The sequence below is a fragment of the Palaemon carinicauda genome, chromosome 23, assembly GCF_036898095.1.
Source record: "Palaemon carinicauda isolate YSFRI2023 chromosome 23, ASM3689809v2, whole genome shotgun sequence".
NCBI lineage: Eukaryota > Metazoa > Arthropoda > Malacostraca > Decapoda > Palaemonidae > Palaemon > Palaemon carinicauda.
In genome coordinates this window covers 87,947,183-87,967,210 of record NC_090747.1, presented here as the reverse complement: position 1 = coordinate 87,967,210, position 20,028 = coordinate 87,947,183, and the positions used below count along the sequence as shown (strand labels likewise).

General features: G+C 47.7%; 1 protein-coding gene across 1 annotated transcript; it reads right to left on the bottom strand.

The window, feature by feature from the left end:
- Positions 1 to 5,631: 5,631 nt before the first annotated feature.
- On the bottom strand, positions 5,632 to 18,612 carry LOC137617676 (uncharacterized). The gene is made up of 3 exons (XM_068347676.1): positions 17,858 to 18,612; positions 17,129 to 17,719; positions 5,632 to 5,874 (listed from the first exon to the last, which is right to left on the bottom strand). The coding sequence occupies exons 1-3, from the start codon at positions 18,026 to 18,028 to the stop codon at positions 5,632 to 5,634; spliced, it is 1,005 nt and encodes a 334-aa protein (XP_068203777.1). The 5' UTR covers positions 18,029 to 18,612.
- Positions 18,613 to 20,028: the final 1,416 nt, after the last annotated feature.

The following is a 20,028-nucleotide window of genomic DNA, read 5'->3' as shown; positions in this document are numbered from 1 at the left end:
GCAATGGTGACCCACCAGGTCTCTTCCTGGATGAACCACTGGTCCGGTATGGTTGGCTATTTAGTTGATACAGAAGATCTGCAAGACCCAAACATCATCCTTGCAGGTGCAAGGGCAATGGAGTTCATAACTCATTAGGTGGCAAACCAGTGGACCAACTGGCTCCTTAATCTCAAAATTTCAGAGGCAGGTACCCTGCAGTGAGATATTACATTTGTGTAATGCCTTCGTTAAGAGCCCATCATTTTTCCCTCTTGAGGATGTTGAAAAGTGGAGGAAGGTGAGCCAGGACTCCACCGAGCTGTAACATCGCGGCAACCTGGAGCTCATACATCGGCCGTTCAGAAAGGCTTTCCTGTTGCAAGACAGGACTCCAAATCTTTAAAGGAAGGTTTCTGTCTTACCCAGACCACAGTAACCACCCAAGTAACCAGAAAGGACCCTTTTTTGGTAAGAAAGGCAGAAGACGAGGGTAGAGGCGGCAAGCGAGGACAATGGCCCTACTAGGGGTGCAATTTCTCCATGAGGGGAAGCCTACAGTTCAGGTGGAAGAGATGGCTGCACTACATGGCAGAACGTTGAACAGTAAACATTTTACATTCAGGTTATTGCATCCCATTCATCATTTCTCCCCCTCCCTCGATTAGTTCTCCAATGACGTCAACATCCTTTGCTCACAGACTGGTGAAGGACACAGCCCTTCGGGCAGATGTTCAGGCCATGGTAGAGAAGGGCGTTCTCCAGGAGGTCTGTGATGGATTCACAGGCTTCTTCAGTTGACTCTTTCTTTTCGAGAAGGCGTCTGGGGACTGGAGACCAGTCATAGACCTCTGTCTTGAACAGGTTTGTACATCAGACCCCGTTCAAGATGGAAACTGCAGCCACGGTCAGACATGCAATGAGACTGCTAAACTTCATGATCACATTAGACCTCAACAAAGCATACTTCCAGATGCCAATCCATCCTGCCTCCAGGAAGTACCTCCAGTTCATAATAGCAAACAAAGTATACCAGTTCAAGGTACTGTGTTTTGGGCTATCAAAAGCTCTGCAAGTATTCACTAGGATCTTCACATTGGTGTCAGCTTGGGCCCATTCCAATGAGATATGTCTGTTGCATTATCTGGACAGTGGCTGATTTTGGCGGACACAGTGGAGACCCTTCTCCATCATGACAGCATTCTCATGTTTTCCACTATCTAAGGAATGTGTTAAATCAGAATAAGTCCAATCTCTAGCCCAAACAGAACCTGGTATACTTAGGAATGGAAATCAAAACAGTCAAAGGGAAAGTGTTCCCATTGCAGGATTACATAGAAAGACTTTGAGAGGGTGCGCTTCTATTTTTAGAACAAAGCTCTCTGCAGGCTCTGCAATGGCAAAGATTGTTAGAACAATTAGCTTCCCTCGAACACCTAGTTTCAAACAGCTGCCTTCCCATACGCTTCCTTCAATGACAGTTAAAAACCCATTGGTTGCAGTAATGGGATCCTCCTAAAAGGAGGATTCCAATCAAGGAGGCACAGAACCAAGGTCGGAACTGGTAGCTTTTTGACGCAAACCACCTCGGAAGGCACAGACTTACTGTTACCCCCTCTGGAACTGATGTTGTTCGCGGACACATCAAAGGAAGGAAGGGGCACACCTGCTCAAACATGTATCAGGACGGGTCCAATTCAGACGAAAAGTACCACATCAACTTGCTACTGCTAAAGGCAACCTTTCTTACCCTCCAACACTTTCAACCACTCCTTTCAAGTCACTTGTTTGTGTTGATGATCGGCAACACAACCTCTTAGTAGTACTGTATATCTAAACAAACAAGGAGGTACCATTTAATGACAGCTCTGCCTTCTAGCCATGTAAATCCTGCAATCACCCTGTCAGCCTGCTTCATCCCTGGCATGAACATTCTAGCAGACTAACTGAGCAGGATGACCAAGATAATTGGTTCCAAGTGGTTTTTCAATCCTCGGATAGTGAACACAATAATCACTTTAGGGGTTTACCAGCAGTACCTCTTTGTAATGTCCTTCAACCAGAAAATTCTAGTACAGTCAAACCTCTAGCTACGAAAGAATTGACTTACGAAATTTTCACTTCACAAAAGGAGATGAAGTTTACGACTCGGATCACGAAAAATGTTTCGGAGAACGAAAGGCGGTATGGAGCAGGAGCCCGACCGTATCCGAGACAGATTTTAAAATAAGCGCGCCACCATCCTGTAAACTCGCTACCATCCTCCTGCATTCCCATTGGTTATCTCCCTACTCGGATGCAAGTTACCACCATGAGATCCTGCTCTCCTATTTGTCGGTATCTACTGTATTGTATCCCATTGTGCATCTACTCATCGACGTTCCTATGTCTTCTTGTTCCGGCAACGGCATCATTCGCATTGACTTAGTTTTAGTTATTTTGCTTTTGTAACAATTATACAGTACGTACTGTTATCGTGTGTGATACGATACATCATTAGCCATGGGTCCCAAGAAAGTCGTTCATGTTAAGGGAAAGAAGACGATGATGTTTTCCATGGAGATAAAGATGGAAATAATCACAAGCTTCTTTGGACGATTATTTTAGTAAGAGGCCTTTGGTAGAAGCAGACTAAGCGCCAGCTAAGAAACGAAAGTGGCAGTGATGAAGAAAATACGTAGTGTATAGAAAATAGAAAATGTAAAGTAGAAAAAAAAATAGAAAAATAAAAATAAAAAGAAAATTTATCTTCAAGTTTATCGTAAAGGTAAGTGTTAATATTTCCTGCCATATGTGGATATGTTTCCTAATATTAAGTGTTAAATGTTTTCTGTCATTTATAAATCTGTTTTGTAAAGTTAAGTGTTTACGTTTTCTGCCACTTGTATGTAAACATTTTCCGCCATTTTTATCCTCCTCTACCACCCCGCACTTCGCTCTCGAACATCGCCTCACTCCAAAGGTAAGATTCCACATTTTTGTTACTGTATTTTTACTGTTTGCTCTAATTAAACACTTATTTTCAGGTTATCAATGTTAATTTATTATTAAATGATTGAAATACAGTACTTTTCATATATTTAGTACTGTTTAGTGGTGCATATCCTTTTCATAATCATTAATGTGTTTTTCTAGGGTCTGGAATGAATTAGGCTATTTACATGTAAAAGGCGACTCTCTACATGAAAAAATCACTTTACGAAAGCCTTTACGGAACCAATTAATTTTGTGTTGCGAGGTATCACTGTATACTGTTCACCATTTTCAGATCTGGAAGCGGCACTTGAGGATGTCTTCCAGCATCTAAGGGACAATCTGGATGTTTATGCCTTTCCCCCATTCTGCATAGTACTGAAGAAAAAACCACACATAAAATCAGTTCTTGATAGCAAGACAATAGTCCACGGCATCAGGGGACAGGATTCAAGATCTCCACGAATTAACCATGTAATTTTGACAATTCTCACTTTGTCAAAGCGGAGAAATTGGCATCTCTCGGCGGTTCACTTAGAAGGGGTTCGCAGTGTGACGGCGGATGCCCTGTCAAGATTCAAGCCTTTGGAAACAGAATGGTCTCTGGAAGAAAAATCATTCTATTTCATTCTGGAGCAAGTCCCAGAACTGCAAGTAGATCTCTTTACGATGAGCTTCAACAAGAAGCTTCCCTGGTATGTAGCACCAAGTTTAGATTCGGAAGCAGCGGGGATGGATGCGATGTCACTGGATTGGAACCAGTGGACTCGCATTTATCGTTTTCCACCGTTCAATCTCCTTCTGAAGGTCCTGGACAAACTATGGACCTTCAAGGGGACAGCAGTATTAGTGGTACCAAATTGGCCCAAGAGCAATTGGCATCCTCTTGACCTGGAACTAAAACCTCACCAGATCCCTTTGCCGACACCAATGCTGTCGCAGGATGTTCAACAGAATACTGTCTTTGCTTTCTCCTGGTTAACAAAAAACCTTCAGCTCATGATTTTCTCATCCTAGCTGCTAAAAGAAAATTTGGAGTTTCGAAGGAAAGGATTGGTTTTATAGATAAGAATACAAGTCCGCTACTACAAAAAGGCAATACTTGTCTTCTTGGAAGAAGTGGAAGGAGTTTGTTAAGGAACATAAGCCCTCTTCAATTACAATGGACTTCTGTTTATCATTCTTTATTTCACTACATGAACAAGGTTTGGCCTCTACAACTATTTCCTCATGTATATCGGCCCTAACCAGACCTATCACTTATGCTTTCGATACAGAACTCAACAGTGAACTGTTCAATAAGATCCCGCAGGCTTGTGCTAAATTGAAACCTAATGCTTCTCCTAAATCCATCTCATGGTCGTTGGACAAAGTCTTGCACTTAGCCTCCTCAATAGATAACTACTTTGCTTCTTTGAGGGATCTTACTAAAAAATTGATCATTTTACTAGATATGCCTTCTAGTGCTAGATTCAGCAAGATTGTGGAACTATCAAGGGATGATGGCCACATCAAATTCTCGTAATCGGGGAGAAGTTAATTTATCCCCAGATCCCACATTCCTGGCTAAAAAAGAACTCCCCAAAAAATGTTGGAGGCCCTGGAAGGCTGTTCCACTAAAGGAGGATCCTTCTCTGTGCCCTGTGGAACGCCTTAAAGCTTACCTGTCAAAGACTGAGGCTTTTAAAGACAGACAAATTTTTAAAGGGGGAAACAACATGATCTAATCTCTCTTTGAAACAGCTAAGGTCCAAACTCACCTATTTTATCAGAAGGACTGACCCAGATAGTATGCCATCGGGTCATGATCCTAGGAGAGTAGCCTCTTCCTCAATCTTTTTGAAATATATTTGTTCCGTAACCTAATACAAACCACGCTATTTACATGGGGTATTATTTTGGCGGAGCTGAAATGACGAGCCATTAAATTTTAACGAGGGTTAACTACCCCCTCGCTAGTTAGCGGGGGGTAGGGAAGGGGTAGCTAGCTACCCCTCCCCCCCCCTCACACACTGTGAATAGCTCAATTCACTTTTGGCTCGGGTGATGATCAGACGTTTCTGCTCTCACCCTCGCTTGACAGCCTTTAATCTTTTTCTGCTTTCTCTTTAAACAGTTTGTGTGTGAAGTTGGCCTCGACTCTATAACAATACGTACTTGCCCTGGACTTCCTAATCGCCCGTGCGGGACTTTCATGTCCTCTATGGATACGGATCCTCACGCCCTTTGCCCCATTTGCCGAAGTCAACGGTGTGACAAGGAAAATGTGTGCAGTGAGTGGTCTGACTCCCAGTGGGAGAAGTTCGGCCGTAGGCGCAAGAAGAAGTGCAAGAGAGACCGATCTCCTTCGAAGGTGACTTTGAAGAAGGAGGTCTCTAAGGACTCCCTTGCGCCGCCCGAACCTCCTCCGAAGGTCTCCCTCATCCGGCTTCACCTGTGAAACCGCCGAGTGAGATCGCAGGCCATAGTGGTTTTTGCCAACCTCGGGGTGGTGGAGAGGGCGTGGCCTCCCTTAGCGAGGTTGTTCCCTCTCCTCCCCGGGGGAGGATATTTTATATTTTGATGAATTTGACTGTACGGTATCTAACCATGGTTTATTTCAGCTTTGGGCTTCCTTGGGGCTTAAGGGCACTCCCACCAAGGAAGGCCTGTTTGACTTGTTGCAGCTGGGGGCTGCAGTCAAACAGTCGCCGGTAATTCCGGAGGTTTATCCTTCGGACATTGTCGACGCTGTTTTGACTGTCCCTTCTGACGTGACAAGTCAAACCCTTGATCCTGCTGCCTCGAATGTTGCTGAAGACTCACCTCTCCCTTCCGCGCAGCCTTCGAAGGGGAATGTGGGTCCTCCGGTCTCTCCTGCGAGCTCGTCTCCCCCCCAGGGGAGTGCGCTTTCAGAGACACCTCTTCGAAGGATCGATGACCCTGACTCCTTATCCAGGGGTCGCATTCGACGTAAGGCCCGTAGGCCTCTTCGAGAGAGGGGGCTCCCTTCTCCCTATAAAGGGGTGAAGAGTCGCCTCTTTGGGTCTCCTTCTCCTCCCCCTGCGGAGGCACTACCTCGTCAGGAGAAGGTCATACCTGCAACATCCCTTGACCTCTCTGCGGATCGTTCACGATCCCCTACTCCTGCCAGATCTTCAGTGCTGCCGTCACCTGTAATCCTACAGGCACCGTCCCCTTCGGGGGAAAAGGACTCTGGGATTAAGTCCCTGGCCCCTGCGCGCTTGCGTGCAGTTGAGCGTAGGTCATCTTCGTCTCCTACTCGTCAACGATCTCCTGTTCTCCAGCGCTCTCCAACGCGCCAGCGATCTCCTGTGCGCCAGCGCTCTCCTGCTCGCCAGCGCGCGCTCTTCATCTTGAGGATGATCAACGCGCCAGCGCTCTCCTGCTCGCCAGCGCGCGCTCTTCATCTTGAGGATGATCAACGCGCCAGCGATCTCCTGCTCGCCAGCGCCTTTCTGGACGTGCTCTTCAGCCTGTGAAGGACCAACGCTCCCCAACGCGCCAGCGATCTCCTGCGCGCCAGCGCTCTCCTGCGCGCCAGTGCTCTCCTGGACATCCAGAGAAGGTACAATGCCTTCCAACGCGCCAGCGATCTCCTACTCGCCAGAGCTCCCCTGCTCGCCAGCGCTCCTTAGGGCGCCCCCAGCCTGGGAAGCAACAACTTCCTGATGGGCGCACTGCGTGCCATCACTCTCCTGCGCGCGCGCGCAAGCACGCACTAGTGCCTGTGCCTGTTGCATGCCCTGCGCGCCCACGCTCGCCAGCGCCCTCAAGATCTTCTGATTCAGACGCTCGCTAGGGTTCACCTTTGCCTCATTCGTCGATTCCTGCACTCCCAGTTGCTCCTGCGCGCCCTTCGATTACTGAGCACCTCTTAAGTTTGGCGCACACACACCCACGATCTCTTACAGCTCGCCCTTCACGCCAACACGCTGTGGGGCCTGCAGGCTCTAAAGAAAGGGCCTCTCCTTCATGCGCCCCAATCACGGACAGATCTGCGCGCCACCAGTTGAGGGAGACCAAGTCTTCTAGGAGACATCTCTCTCCCTCCCACCATCACCAGCGCTCTCCTAAGAGGTCGCGCGCCCACTCGCCAGCTCGTTCTCTGGAACGTTCTCCTACGCGTTCATATGCACGCTCTCCTACTCGACCTCGTGCATACCCTCCTGCGTGCCATTCACCTGCGCGCTCCCACGCGCGTTCACCTGCGCGCCATCACGCACGGTCCTATGGTCGCCATTCTCCTACGCGCGAACGCTCACCCACAGGACGCTCGCCTACGCGCCATCGCGCTACCTTGCCCGTGCGCGAAACTTCTTTCACGAGCTCTCCCGGGCGCGGCATCGTACCCGCCCATGTGGGTCATACGGATCGCAAGGATCATCAGCAGGACGCTCCTCCTGGGAGGCGTTCCCAGGATTCACCTCCGCGCAAGAGGAGGACAACGGCAGAACAAGAAAGATCGGCAGAGAGGTCTAGGCAATCATCTTTTTCTTATCAGGAAGGCCCCGTGGTGTTCACTCCTAAGGGTCGCGAGATCCCCTTTTCTCCAGCGGGGATTGCTGACACAGCGTCAGTTACCCGTCTACCATGGTTCCGCCACATGATCAATGCTGTGTTCCAGGCTATTAAGCCTTCCAGCACTGATCAGGGACGGGACCCTGTAACGGGTTCTCCACCGTTGAAGAAAAGGAAAGGAGTGGGCTTCGTGGTGACTCCTCCCCGGGAAAAGCTGGTCTCCAGGAACCCCATCAGGCGGACCCCTTCTCCTTCTCCAACTTCTGCAGCTCCACCCCCTCCTGTAGATGAGTTTATCTCGTCCTCGGGGGATTCCTCTAACTCGGAGAATTCTCCCTTGGCACCAAGGGGAGAATTTTCTCCGGATAGAGGAGGGGTTGCATGGGAGGAGGGTCCTCCTCGGGCGTCTTTGTTGGAGTCCTACTTCCCTCCCAGGAGGGAATCGAAGGACACCAAGACTGTTCCAAAATCTTCATCAAGGATTCGTCAAGAGCCAGCTATCCCCGGGGAGGATGTCCACGTTTCTCCCCAAGAAGACCTCTTGGGGATGGGAGACTTAGCTGCCAGTCCACCAAGAGGAGAGCACAGCGAGTCAGAACATGCATTCTGGCAGGTCCTTGGATTGATGAGGGAGCTCAACAAAATCAAGGACCCGGAGACAGCCCCTCGCGAGGGGAAAGACACCGTGCTTGACGAGGTCTTTGGTTCCCAGAAGCCCCCGAAGACTAGTGCGGCTTTGCCCTGGTCTAAAGGGGTGAAAGGCGCCAGAGACAAGGTCAAAGCTCAACTCTCCGGTCTGGCCTCCTCAGGACGTTCTTCTGCCAGGTTCAAACTCCTCCCACCTCCTCTAGTCCAACAGAGGAGGTATTTCGAGATCGACGGGGAGTCTTGCATGTCTCTTCCACTCCATCATTCCGTGGAAGAACTAGCAAAGGGAACTTGTTTCGAGAAGCTCTCTACCCGGCAGGTGACGTTTGCAGCGTCAAGAGACCCAAAACCTGGAAAAAGTCGCGAAGAGTGCCATGCAGGCAACTTCGTGGCTTGATCTCTGGCTTGGGTCTCTGGGCATCCTATTGCGATCCGGGGATCTGTCCAAGGAGAGCAATAGGAAAGCTTTGGAGACCTCCCTCCTCTCGGGCACTCGCTCTATTGAGTTTCTAGCCCACCAGGTCACTAACCTGTGGGCCAACATGATCCTCAAAAGACGCGATTCAGTGTCCGAGAGGTTCCATCCGAAGATCCCCACTGCAGACGTCAGCAGGCTCAGGCACTCCTCTATTTTTGGAAGGGAGTTACTGGAGCCTCGTGACATGGAGCAGTCGGCTGAGAGGTGGAGGAGATCGAACCAGGACTCTCTCCTCCAAAGGGCCCTGACATCTCGGCCCTATAAACCTCCAGCCCCTTAACAACAACGTCAACAGCAGCCTCGCAAGACACCTAAACAGGCTCCGGCAGCTAAGACAAGCGTGTCTAAGCCGCAGTCCTTTCAGCTGAAAGACAAGAAATGCGGCAAGTCCTCTAAGGGAGGTAGAACTCCTAGAGGAAGCGGCAAAGGTCGCAAACACTAGGAGTGGCAGTCCCCCCGCGTGTCCACCTGTGGGGGGATGCCTAAAAAGTTGCGTGCAGAGGTGGCAACAACTCGGGGCCGACCCTTGGACGGTCCCTGTGATCGGTCAAGGGTATCGCGTCCCGTTCACAACATCTCTACCTCCCCTGATAGCGAATCCAGTGTCGTTGAACTCCTATGCCTTGGGATTGGCAAAGGGGTTGGCCCTCCGGGCAGAAGTCGAGACCATGCTCAAGAAGGATGCTCTCCAGGAGGTCGACGACGGCTCCCCAGGCTTCTTCAGTCGACTCTTTCTTGTAAAGAAGGCGTCTGGAGGCTGGAGACCGGTCATCGACCTCTCAGCACTAAACAAGTTTGTCGTACAAACTCGTTTCAGTATGGAGACAGCGGACATGGTCAGACTTGCAGTGAGACCACAAGACTTTATGTGCACTCTGGATCTGAAGGACGCGTACTTCCAGATCCCCATCCATCCGTCTTCCAGGAAGTACTTAAGATTCAGCCTAGACAGCAAGACCTACCAGTTCAAGGTGCTGTGTTTCGGTCTCTCCACGGCCCTCCAGGTGTTCACCAAGGTGTTCACTCTGATCTCATCGTGGGCTCACAGGAACGGCATCCGTCTCCTTCGTTATCTGGACGACTGGCTTCTGTAAATTTGCCAAGATCTAGGGATCTTGGTAAATCTCGAGAAGTCCTCTCTGCGCCCTACAAAGAAACTGGTATACCTAGGCATGAAACTAGACACAATTCTCCACAAAGCCTTTCCATCAGACGAAAGGATAGCAAGGCTGAGGAAGGTAGCAGAACCTTTCCTCAGACGAGAAGAGCTTCCAGCCCATCTGTGGTTACGTCTCTTAGGCCATCTATCATCTTTGGTTCGTCTTGTTCCAAACGGCCGCCTCAGGATGAGATCCCTTCAGTGGTGGCTGAAGTCACGATGGAATAAGGGAAACGATTCCCCGGACTTCCTAGTTCCCATAAGACCTTCGGAACGGGGGTATCTTCGATGGTGGCTGGACGACGAGAACCTATGGAAGGGAGCAGATCTTCTCGTCCTCCCCCCAGATTTGACTCTGTTTACGGACGCGTCAAATCAAGGGTGGGGGGACCACATTCTGAACCAAAGAGCCTCAGGCCTTTGGTCAGAATCGGAAAGGTGCCTCCACATCAACCTGCTAGAATTGAAAGCCATTTTTCTGGCTCTTCAACAGTTCCAACAAACCCTGGCGGGCCACTCCGTGGTGGTGATGAGCGACAACACCACAGTAGTGGCTTATATCAACAAGCAGGGAGGTACCTTCTCGCAACAGCTATCCCATCTTGCAGTAGAGATGCTGAGATGGTCCGAAACCCGCTCGATCTCACTGTCAGCTCGCTTCATTCCTGGCAAGAGGAATGTCCTCGCCGACAGCCTCAGCAGGGCGACGCAGATAGTGAGTACCGAGTGGTCTTTGGATCCTCAAATAGCCAACAAAGTCCTGACTTTGTGGGGTTCCCCGACTGTAGACCTATTTGCGACAGCCTTGAATTTCAGGCTGCCCCTTTACTGCTCTCCAGTCCCGGACCCCAAGGCTCTCTGGCAGGATGCATTTCAACACAGGTGGGACGGACAACATGGACGTTTATGCCTTCCCACCTTTTTGTCTGATGAGAAGGGTGCTCAACAAGGCCAACCTATCGGTCAACCTATGGCATCATGCGGAATGGTTCCAGGACCTTCTGGAACTCCTAACGGAACCCCCAAGAGAACTCCCTCCACGTCACAAGCTACTCAGACAACCACATTGCAACATCTTCCACAAGGCCGTAGCTTCGCTTCGGCTTCACGCCTGGAGACTATCCAGCGACTCCTCACGGAGAGAGGATTTTCTCAACAGGTTGCGGACAGGATGTCTCGACACCTGCGAGAATCCTCTGCCAGCGTCTACCAGGCGAAGTGGAAAGTCTTTTGTGGTTGGTGTCGTGGAAGGGGTATCTCTCCGCTCGATGCCACTATTCCAACAATAGCGGAGTTCCTTGTATATCTTCGGGAGGAAATGCGCCTTTCGGTCTCAGCCGTGAAAGGCTATCGCTCAGCCTTAAGCTTAGCCTTCAGGCTGAAAGGAGTGGATAAGCTTCCCTACCCCCCGCTAACTAGCGAGGGGGTAGTTAACCCTCGTTAAAATTTAATGGCTCGTCATTTCAGCTCCGCCAAAATAATACCCCATGTAAATACCTAAGGTTTGTATGGTAGGAAAAATACAAATTATCTACGAAATTTGTCATGTCCCTCGAAGGCTTACTGTATACGGGATGGAAATCTTTAAGTGTTTTTCAAACATTACTTACGACAACTGGAAGAGATTAAACACTTTGTTTTGGCAGCTGGTAGTGTGATTAAACCAGCTTCTTAGTGTTGTGAATAGACTCTTATGGACTGTATAATATGGGACTTTTACTGTCTGCATAGTACAGATTGAATATTCTTCTAATTTACAGTGTGTAATAAACTATGTTTATAGTGAAGAGTCGAAGGTGATATCCTTCCTTTGTCATATGGAATGATGTCATTATTTTAATCTATTAGATGTTACTGGGGGTAAAAATTTCTTATTTTAAGCACAAAAATGTGAATAGTGTTGCTGTTGCACCAATTCTTGTTACATTTAAATGCTTTTAGGAAATAATAAAAGATTATACTTCTTTTTGCATTTCCTTTATATGGACCTACTGTTCTTTAATAAAAAGTAGAGTACCTCTATTTTTATCCCCTTTTTTACAAACTATTGCTTGGGCAATACGTGTTCACGCAAAGATACTTTCTCAAAGTGAGTGGGACTGTGATGATAACTTTTAGGTTCCGATACAATTTACAAAAACTTGCATAGTCCATTCATAGCCTTGGACTGATTTCCCAAATAGCTATATTTGGGAGTGTAAACAAACGGTCATAACACACTATTCATAGACGGATTTTCGTTCTTCTGAAATTAGGGAAGTGACTAAAGAGCATGTATGTGGTTACAACTCTAAATTGCCCCAACCAAGAGCCCAAAAAGGGATTTTGACGTAGGAAAAATCTATTTCTGGGCGAGGGACCTGTGCCGCCCAGTGAATAAGCTCCTATTAGCACTTATTCTTAGGTAATTTACTGCTAAATATACCAGAGAAAAAATGTAAAGGAGTGCTAGGTTGACTAGCTCGCTCACCTATTGGTGTCGGTATGGAATTGGGCGTATAATCCATAGGTCCCGCACCATTTAGATTCATCCACGACAAAGACCCCCAATAGAGGAGAGCCGTTCAACCTCACTCGGCACCACCAACTCTGCATCCGCTCAGAACCCAACTCCTTAGCACCCAAAGTTTGGGGACTCCAAGGGAGAGGAGCTGGGAGGGTTCACTGGGCGGCACAGGTCCCTCGCCCAGAAATAGATTTTTCCTACGTCAAAATCCCTTTTCTGGGCTTGAACCTGTGCCGGCCAGTGAATACATACAAGAGAAATGTCACCAAACTTGAAAAATAAAGGAAAAAAAAAAACATAAACACAAGGGAAACACAAGTTACTTTAATCAGAGTTGAGTGCCAAAAACAACTATAAAGGTACCTTAAAAAGAACATAAATCCACTTGGTAGAACAATTGACAAAAAAGGTAAGGTATAATAATGCCGTGAGTGATGATATATACAGATACTCAGGAGTCATAAAATTAACAAATATAGGAATAGTAACCAGGTGCGAAACCAACGAATACAAATAGGGTATAAATGAGGCAGGTAAGGGGGAGAGATAAAATGACAAGGAATTAACATGTGAGTTACCTGGGGGTAACTACGCTCCCTGCAGCTACCGTAGGAAATTTAAGGGCTTCCAAATGTTTAAGATAGTGTTTCTTGAACACTGACGGTGACTTCCACCCTGTGTACCTAGAAAGATCCGTAAAATTCATGTGGTGAAAAAAGTTCACCGAAGTAGCAACTGCTCTAATATCATGTGCAAGAGGAAAAGAGTCAGGGTTAGCTTGTTTAATAAAATACAAAATTTGTTGCCTGATCCCTTTAATGGTAATGGTACCGCCTTGTTCTCTAACGAATAGAGGCCCGGAGGAGTTAGAGGAGGTCCGGGATAAATAAGACTTAAGAGCAGTAACAGGGCACAGAGACGGATCTTGCGTGAGGGGAACAATTTTCCAGGAGGACCATCTGTTCTGAGGGTCTTCGTTCTTAGCTAAAAAGAATTTGTTAGGTGAAAGAAGGACCTCTCCCGAAGGAAGGAACTCAATATGACCCGGGTCTCTTGACAAAGCTGCCAGTTCAGAAATTCTTGCCCCGGAAGCCAAACTCACAAGGAAAAGTGTTTTCCTGAGAAGGGGAATATAATCACAAGAACTGTTAATGGTATCAGAAGCCAATTTGAGCACATCATTAAGGAACCAGGTAACCGGGGTAGGACGAGTAACCGGTTTCAGTCTGGCACAGGCTTTCGGAATTGAAGCTAACAAAGAGTCGGTTAAGTCTATGTTAAAACCCACTAGGAAGATCTTTTTCAAAGCAGATTTAATAGTGGTGATAGTATTGGCTGCCAGACCTGATTCTAATAAAGTTCTAAAGAAAGTGACTGTAAGGTTCAAGTTCATACAGTGTACGTCTGAGTCTATCAGAAATTTAGCCAACTTTTTAACTGCAGAATCATATTGGCGGATGGTGGAATCCCGTTTATCTGATTCTAGGAACAGGGTGTTTTGAGGATTGATATTGGCACCATGCATGGCCGCAAACTTCATGAAGTCCATAAAGTTAGGGCGCTCTGAATGTTTGAGAAAGCGTACACAACGCGTGTTTGTACTATCTGAGACAGAACCGGATTGGGTATCGGGTGAGGATGTAGTCTCAACTCTCGCAGGAGAGGGTACCAATTGCTCTTGGGCCAGTTGGGTGCGACCAAGGCTACTCGTCCCTTGAAGGATCTCAGTTTGTCTAGGACTTTCAGTAAAAGATTCACCGGGGGAAAGAGATAAATCCTTTCCCAGTTGTCCCAATTCTGTGACATGGCGTCTGTGGCGTAGGCCTGAGGGTCTAGATTGGGAGCCACATATACTCTCAATTTGTGGTTGGACTCCGTGGCGAAGAGGTCTACTTGGAGACCCGGAACCCGAGAGAGAATCCACCAGAATGACTTTTGATCGAGTGACCATTCCGACTCTAGAGGGGAGGTCCGGGACAGGGCGTCTGCAACTACGTTCCGGACTCCCGCCAGGTGGACAGCTGAAAGATGCCAACGGTTCGAGGCTGCTAGGGAGAATATGGCTACTAGAACATGGTTCAGAGGCCCTGATTTTGATCCGCCTCTGTTGAGGCAGCGGACCACCACTTCGCTGTCGAGAACCAGACGAAGGTGTTGTCTCTTGGATGGAGAGAGACGTTTCAGGGTTAGTAGAACTGCCATGGCCTCCAGCACATTGATGTGAAATTGGCGGAATAAGGGAGACCAAAGACCTTGAACTTTCCTGTGCTGAGAATAGCCTCCCCAACCTGATAGGGATGCGTCCGTGTGAATGATTAACTTCGGAGGCGGAAATCGAAGGGGAACTGACTTTGACAGATTGCTGGCCTTTGTCCAAGGTAGAAGTCTTTCCCGGAGAATGGGAGGAAGGCGGACTTTCCTGTCCCGGAGCTTCCGATTCGCCCTCGAACGCCAGACACGATTGATATCTTTCAACTTCGCTTTCAGAAGTAGATCCGTCACTGAAGCAAATTGAAGGGACCCTAGGATCCTCTCTTGGAGCCGTCTGGAACTCACTTTGTCTTTGAGAAAGCGTTTGGTGTTCATTGCAATCTCTAACCTCTTGGGTTTGGGAAGACACAGAGTGTGAGATATAAGATCCCATTGCAGGCCGAGCCATTGGAACTTTGATTTCGGAAGAAGACGGGACTTCTTGAAGTTGATCTGAAAGCCTAGAGATTGAAGGTATTGGATGACTTTGTGAGTGGCTTTTAGGCAATTTTGGGAGGTGTCTGACCAAATGAGCCAGTCGTCCAGATAGGCTACTACTTGAATCCCTTGATTTCTGAGTTCCTGAACAGCAACTTCTGCTAACTTTGTGAAGATCCTTGGGGCGATGTTGAGCCCGAAAGGCATCACCTTGAAGGAGTAATTTTTGTTTCCTAGGCGGAAGCCTAGATACGGACGGAAGTGTCTCGCTATCGGAACGTGATAATAGGCGTCTGTAAGATCGATAGAGGTGGTGACGGCCCCACGGGGAAGTAAGGTCCGCACCTGCGAGACGGTAAGCATTCGAAACTTGTCGCATTGAATGGACAAGTTGAGAAGGGATAGGTCTAGAATCACTCTTCTCTTGTCCGAATCCTTCTTCGGGACACTGAACAGCCGACCCTGAAACTTCAGGTGTTTCGTTTCTTGTATGGCGTTCTTTTGTAACAGGTCCTGGACAAACTCGACTAGGTCCGGAGTGGAATGCTGATGAAATCTGTTCGGTGGAGGAGGTCCTTGAATCCAACTCCACCCCAGTCCCTTGGAGATGATACTGAAAGCCCAGGGACTGAACCTCCATTTGTTGCGGAAGGCATAAAGCCTCCCCCCTACCCGCTGCACCTCAGTATTGGCTTGAGGAGTTGCCTCCACGTCCGCCTCGGAAGTTCTTTCCTTTGCGAAAGAATCTACCCCTACCTCTGTTCTGGTATGAACCACGGTGGTAGCCTCTACCTCTTTTATAACCCTGGGAAGAGCCTTGAGCTTCATAAGATTGGTTAAAGGCTGGAGAGGTGGTGGAGGCACCGGGAAGCTGGCTCTTAGGGAACAGAACGGTGACGTAGTCGTCCGAGGAAGGAGCCTGAGAGGTGGAAGGCTGTGCAGGAACAGCAGGAGATGGTGGGAGAGGCTGCCGGAAAACGGACGAGCTACTTTGCTGTTGCCGGAACTGAGTGGAGGTATACGGGCGGAGCTTCTTCCTACCACGGGCTTGGTAACTTGCGGGATCATATTTCCGCTTAGGAGTCACACCCCAACGGGCTTTAAGGCTCTGATTAACTCTTGTAGCTTCTGTCAAGACTTCCTTCACAAGATCCTCAGGGAAAAGATTTGGACCCCAACAAGAGGACCGGATAAGTTTATTCGGTTCGTGCCTAATAGTCGCCTCAGCCAGGACGTGTTTGCGGCACCTACGTTTAGCAAGAGCAAAGTCATATAGGTCAAAGTACAAAGACTGCAAAGTAGCCTTATTGAGAGACTTAAAGATACTCTCAGTATCATAAGTTAAGGCTATCGACTCCGTAGAAGTGGCCAAGTTCAAGGTTCGACCAACACGTAGGCGGGAATCATACTCCTGTTTAATAAGGGATTCCGGGAGACGGGGAAGCCGTTCACTAAAAATTACTGACGCACAGTCCGCTGTCAGCTTGCCGGAAGTAAAGGTGGTATGGACATTGTCCCAACACTCATTATCTGAAGGAAGAAGGAGGGAGATCGGATCTACCTCTCGGATGGGAGGCAAGGGCTTCTCCTCCAGAGCGTATTGAAAGGCAAGCTCTGCAATCTTAGTGACGCATGGAGTCACGGTATTCTTGTCCATTAGGAACATTGTAAATGAACTCTTATGAGGCGTCAACATGGTATTGGTGCAACCTATGTCATTTAGAAACCTAGCCCAAACAGATTGGGCTTGTTCCTTTGGGAAAATGACGGTCTCTTTAGGGACCTTATCCAGCCGAACCAGAGCTTCCTCGGTAAGCCTGGCATAACCATGAAACGGAAATGCGAGACCAGGAGGAAAGAATTCAAAGTCCTCTAGTGGACGAGTACCAAGACCTTCCAACGTTAACATCCCGTCTGAGAACGGGGAATGAAGAGCCATGCGCCAAGGGTTATTCTTGGTAAACGGAGGAAGCTTAGAGGCATCCGGGATGAGAGAGCTTTGAACTTGCTCCGGAGCACCTTGCTCTAATGCCCCAAGTCTCTGACCAATGTTAGAAAACATCGTGTCCATCTTGGCCTGCATTTCTGACACAATCTTAGATTGCATCTCTGACACAATGCGAAGCATGGCTGATTCGGAAAGGCCCGGGTTAGGAGCAGAAGTGGCGGATTGTACTCCCGGGTCGTGAGACTTAGAGGAGGAGCCGGAAGTCTTAGATGATGGGTTTGCTTTCGTTTTAGAACCATGGGAAGCCTTGTGGGGCTTACGAGCTTTTGGCAAAGTTCTAGATTTAGATTTATCTTTGGGGGGAACCGGGTGTGATCGGTGAGACGAATCGCGGTCCCCAGAAAAACCATGAAAAGAAGAGAGATCAGATGAAGAAGAAAGAGCGGGGCTGGGGATAGGAATCTCAGCGCCGGTAACACCTGCCTCACTTACCACCCTACCTGCATCCGGATCATCTAACAACATGGGTTCCACATCCAAGTTCAAGGAGGCAACATTGTCTTCCAGATCTCCGGGGGCATCAGACGTATCTTGATCTTGATCCTGATCGATGAATCCAGAAATAGTGGCATCAATGTCGGCAATGATGGGTGCCGCAACAGCTCTAGCCACAGCGGCTGAAGACTTAGCATTAGGATAAATCATTGCACAGTAGTCTTCAGAGAGGACGTAAGGCTGCTTTGATTTCACATTTCGGGCAAATCCCCCAACCCACACTTTCAGGGTGGCCCGAGCCGCAGTCTTCTGCTCCGGGGATGCCTGAAATAATAGTGGGAATTAAAGAAAGGAAGAGTCCAGGAGGTCCTTTAAAGACCATAGAAATCTTACTAAATAGTGTATGTATACCAAATAAAAGTAAGAATAATTAGAAAAGTCAACATAGCCAACGGGACTCACCGAATCAGATCCAAGGGTGGTAATGAGGTCAAAACAGACCATACAATTATCAGGATGCCAGACTACGATATCTTCCAGTTGTACTCCGCAGAGGGCGTGAGACCTACACACCGTATGGCCACAAGGCTGGTGAAGAACTGCCGCACAGGCCGTCGTCTGGCAATGAACCATCTGTAATAAGAATAGTATATGAGAAACTGTAATTCTCTTAAGTAGGGGCGGGTCCGGAGGACCCGGGCCTAAACATAAGTCTAACTTAAGACTAGAGTATAACTATTCATTCCGGACGAGCCGGGATCATAAAGAAGGATGCAACAAAGAATTAACACACATGGTGTCTGACTTCCCGGAGCGAGGTTAAGCCCCGGACCGGGATATATAAAATTACATCCATAAACTAATACATATAGGAACTCCGGGGTAGTGATCTGTCATATATAATCATAGTAAATGTTATAAAATAAGGGGGGCGGAACCGTAGATAAGAACCACCAACAGAACCCGGAGGTTTTCGTATAACATAAATAAAAGTGTGATAGGTGAACATTTATAAAATAGGGTGCACCGGGATTCCTACTCTGTTGACCGGTGGCCAACCAGTCTAGACAGAGACAAAACCACCGGGACACCCGGAGAGAGGACATAGTCCATAAACACTGAACTACCCCCTCTGTAGGAAGGGAAGGCAACGGTCCCCTAGGGGAGGGGGGAGAGAAGCCTAGCCACCAACCTAGCGAGAGGGGGAGCTTGGGGGAGGATCACGTGACACGGAGCAGCAGAGCTACCAACTGACGATCCCCAAACACTACCAAAACAGATCATATGGAGTAATAAGCACAAATATTCATTATAAAAGAAATAGCGTTGAAAAATATATAAATATACACATAAAAAATTAGGGCAAGGCATGCGAAATAATGAATAAATCCCGAAGGACAACAACCTGATGGCCGAAGGCCGGCAAGCCACCTACGATACGTAATCTGATATCGGCCCTAAATATGAGCCACAAGGGCTCTAAACGCTAAATAATGAATATCCACTATAAAACATATAAAATTTAAACTAATAATAAAAATAATACACTTAGTAACACCGCGAGTGAAACTAAAAGCTCTCGAAACAGGAGTACCAACCGTAAGCGGAATCGAGCAAGACCGAGATGATCGAAGAGAATAAACTCTTATAACTTAAATATTAAACGATCGAGATTGCTCAAAACACAGCAAAACATAGCTTGGTACTTAACTTAGACGGTGTCTCCTGGGAAACCGATGTAGAAGCCATAATCACAAGGAAAATAAGGCAAAAACACGAGAGCACAAACTAGCGGGTTACCACACAGGCGTGCTAAAAAGGAGTTGGGTTCTGAGCGGATGCAGTGTTGGTGGTGCCGAGTGAGGTTGAACGGCTCTCCTCTATTGGGGGTCTTTGTCGTGGATGAATCTAAATGGTGCGGGACCTCTGGATTATACGCCCAATTCCATACCGACACCAATAGGTGAGCGAGCTAGTCAACCTAGCACTCCTTTACATTTTTTCTCTGGTATATTTAGCAGTAAATTACCTAAGAATAAGTGCTAATAGGAGCTTATTCACTGGCCGGCACAAATTCAAGCCCAGAAAAGTGATTTTGACATAGAAAAAATTATTTTTGGGCGAGATAGCCATGTCCTCCTGATGGACCCGCCCATTACTTTTCATCCCCTCCCAATTCTCGCGTGAGGCCACGCGTGACACGATGGCTGCTGCTGGAATAGGGAACCAGCGAACATGTTTACAGTAACACACTGGGATTGGAGTTGTAACGACTCTCCCACATATCCATTCCTATCCCATATCCTTCAAGACAAGGTTAACTATTCGGGGAAAGATATCCGTGGTTGTTTTAAACAGGGGTTAGAACCCTGTGATACCTCTACAGGTAAAATTCTCTGGTATATCACTTGCAGGAATATCCCAAGTAGAAGCTGTCTAGAGGAACTTCCATCAGAACGGCATGGCTATCTCACCCAAAAATAAATTTTTCCTATGTCAAATTCCCTTTTTTCAATCTTTCACTAAACTTTCTAAATACTTAAAGGATTCTACTTCATTAATCCTTGCTCCTTTCAATGATATTTCATCTTCCATTGCATACTTTATTCTCATCATCTCTGTTTTTCTTCTAT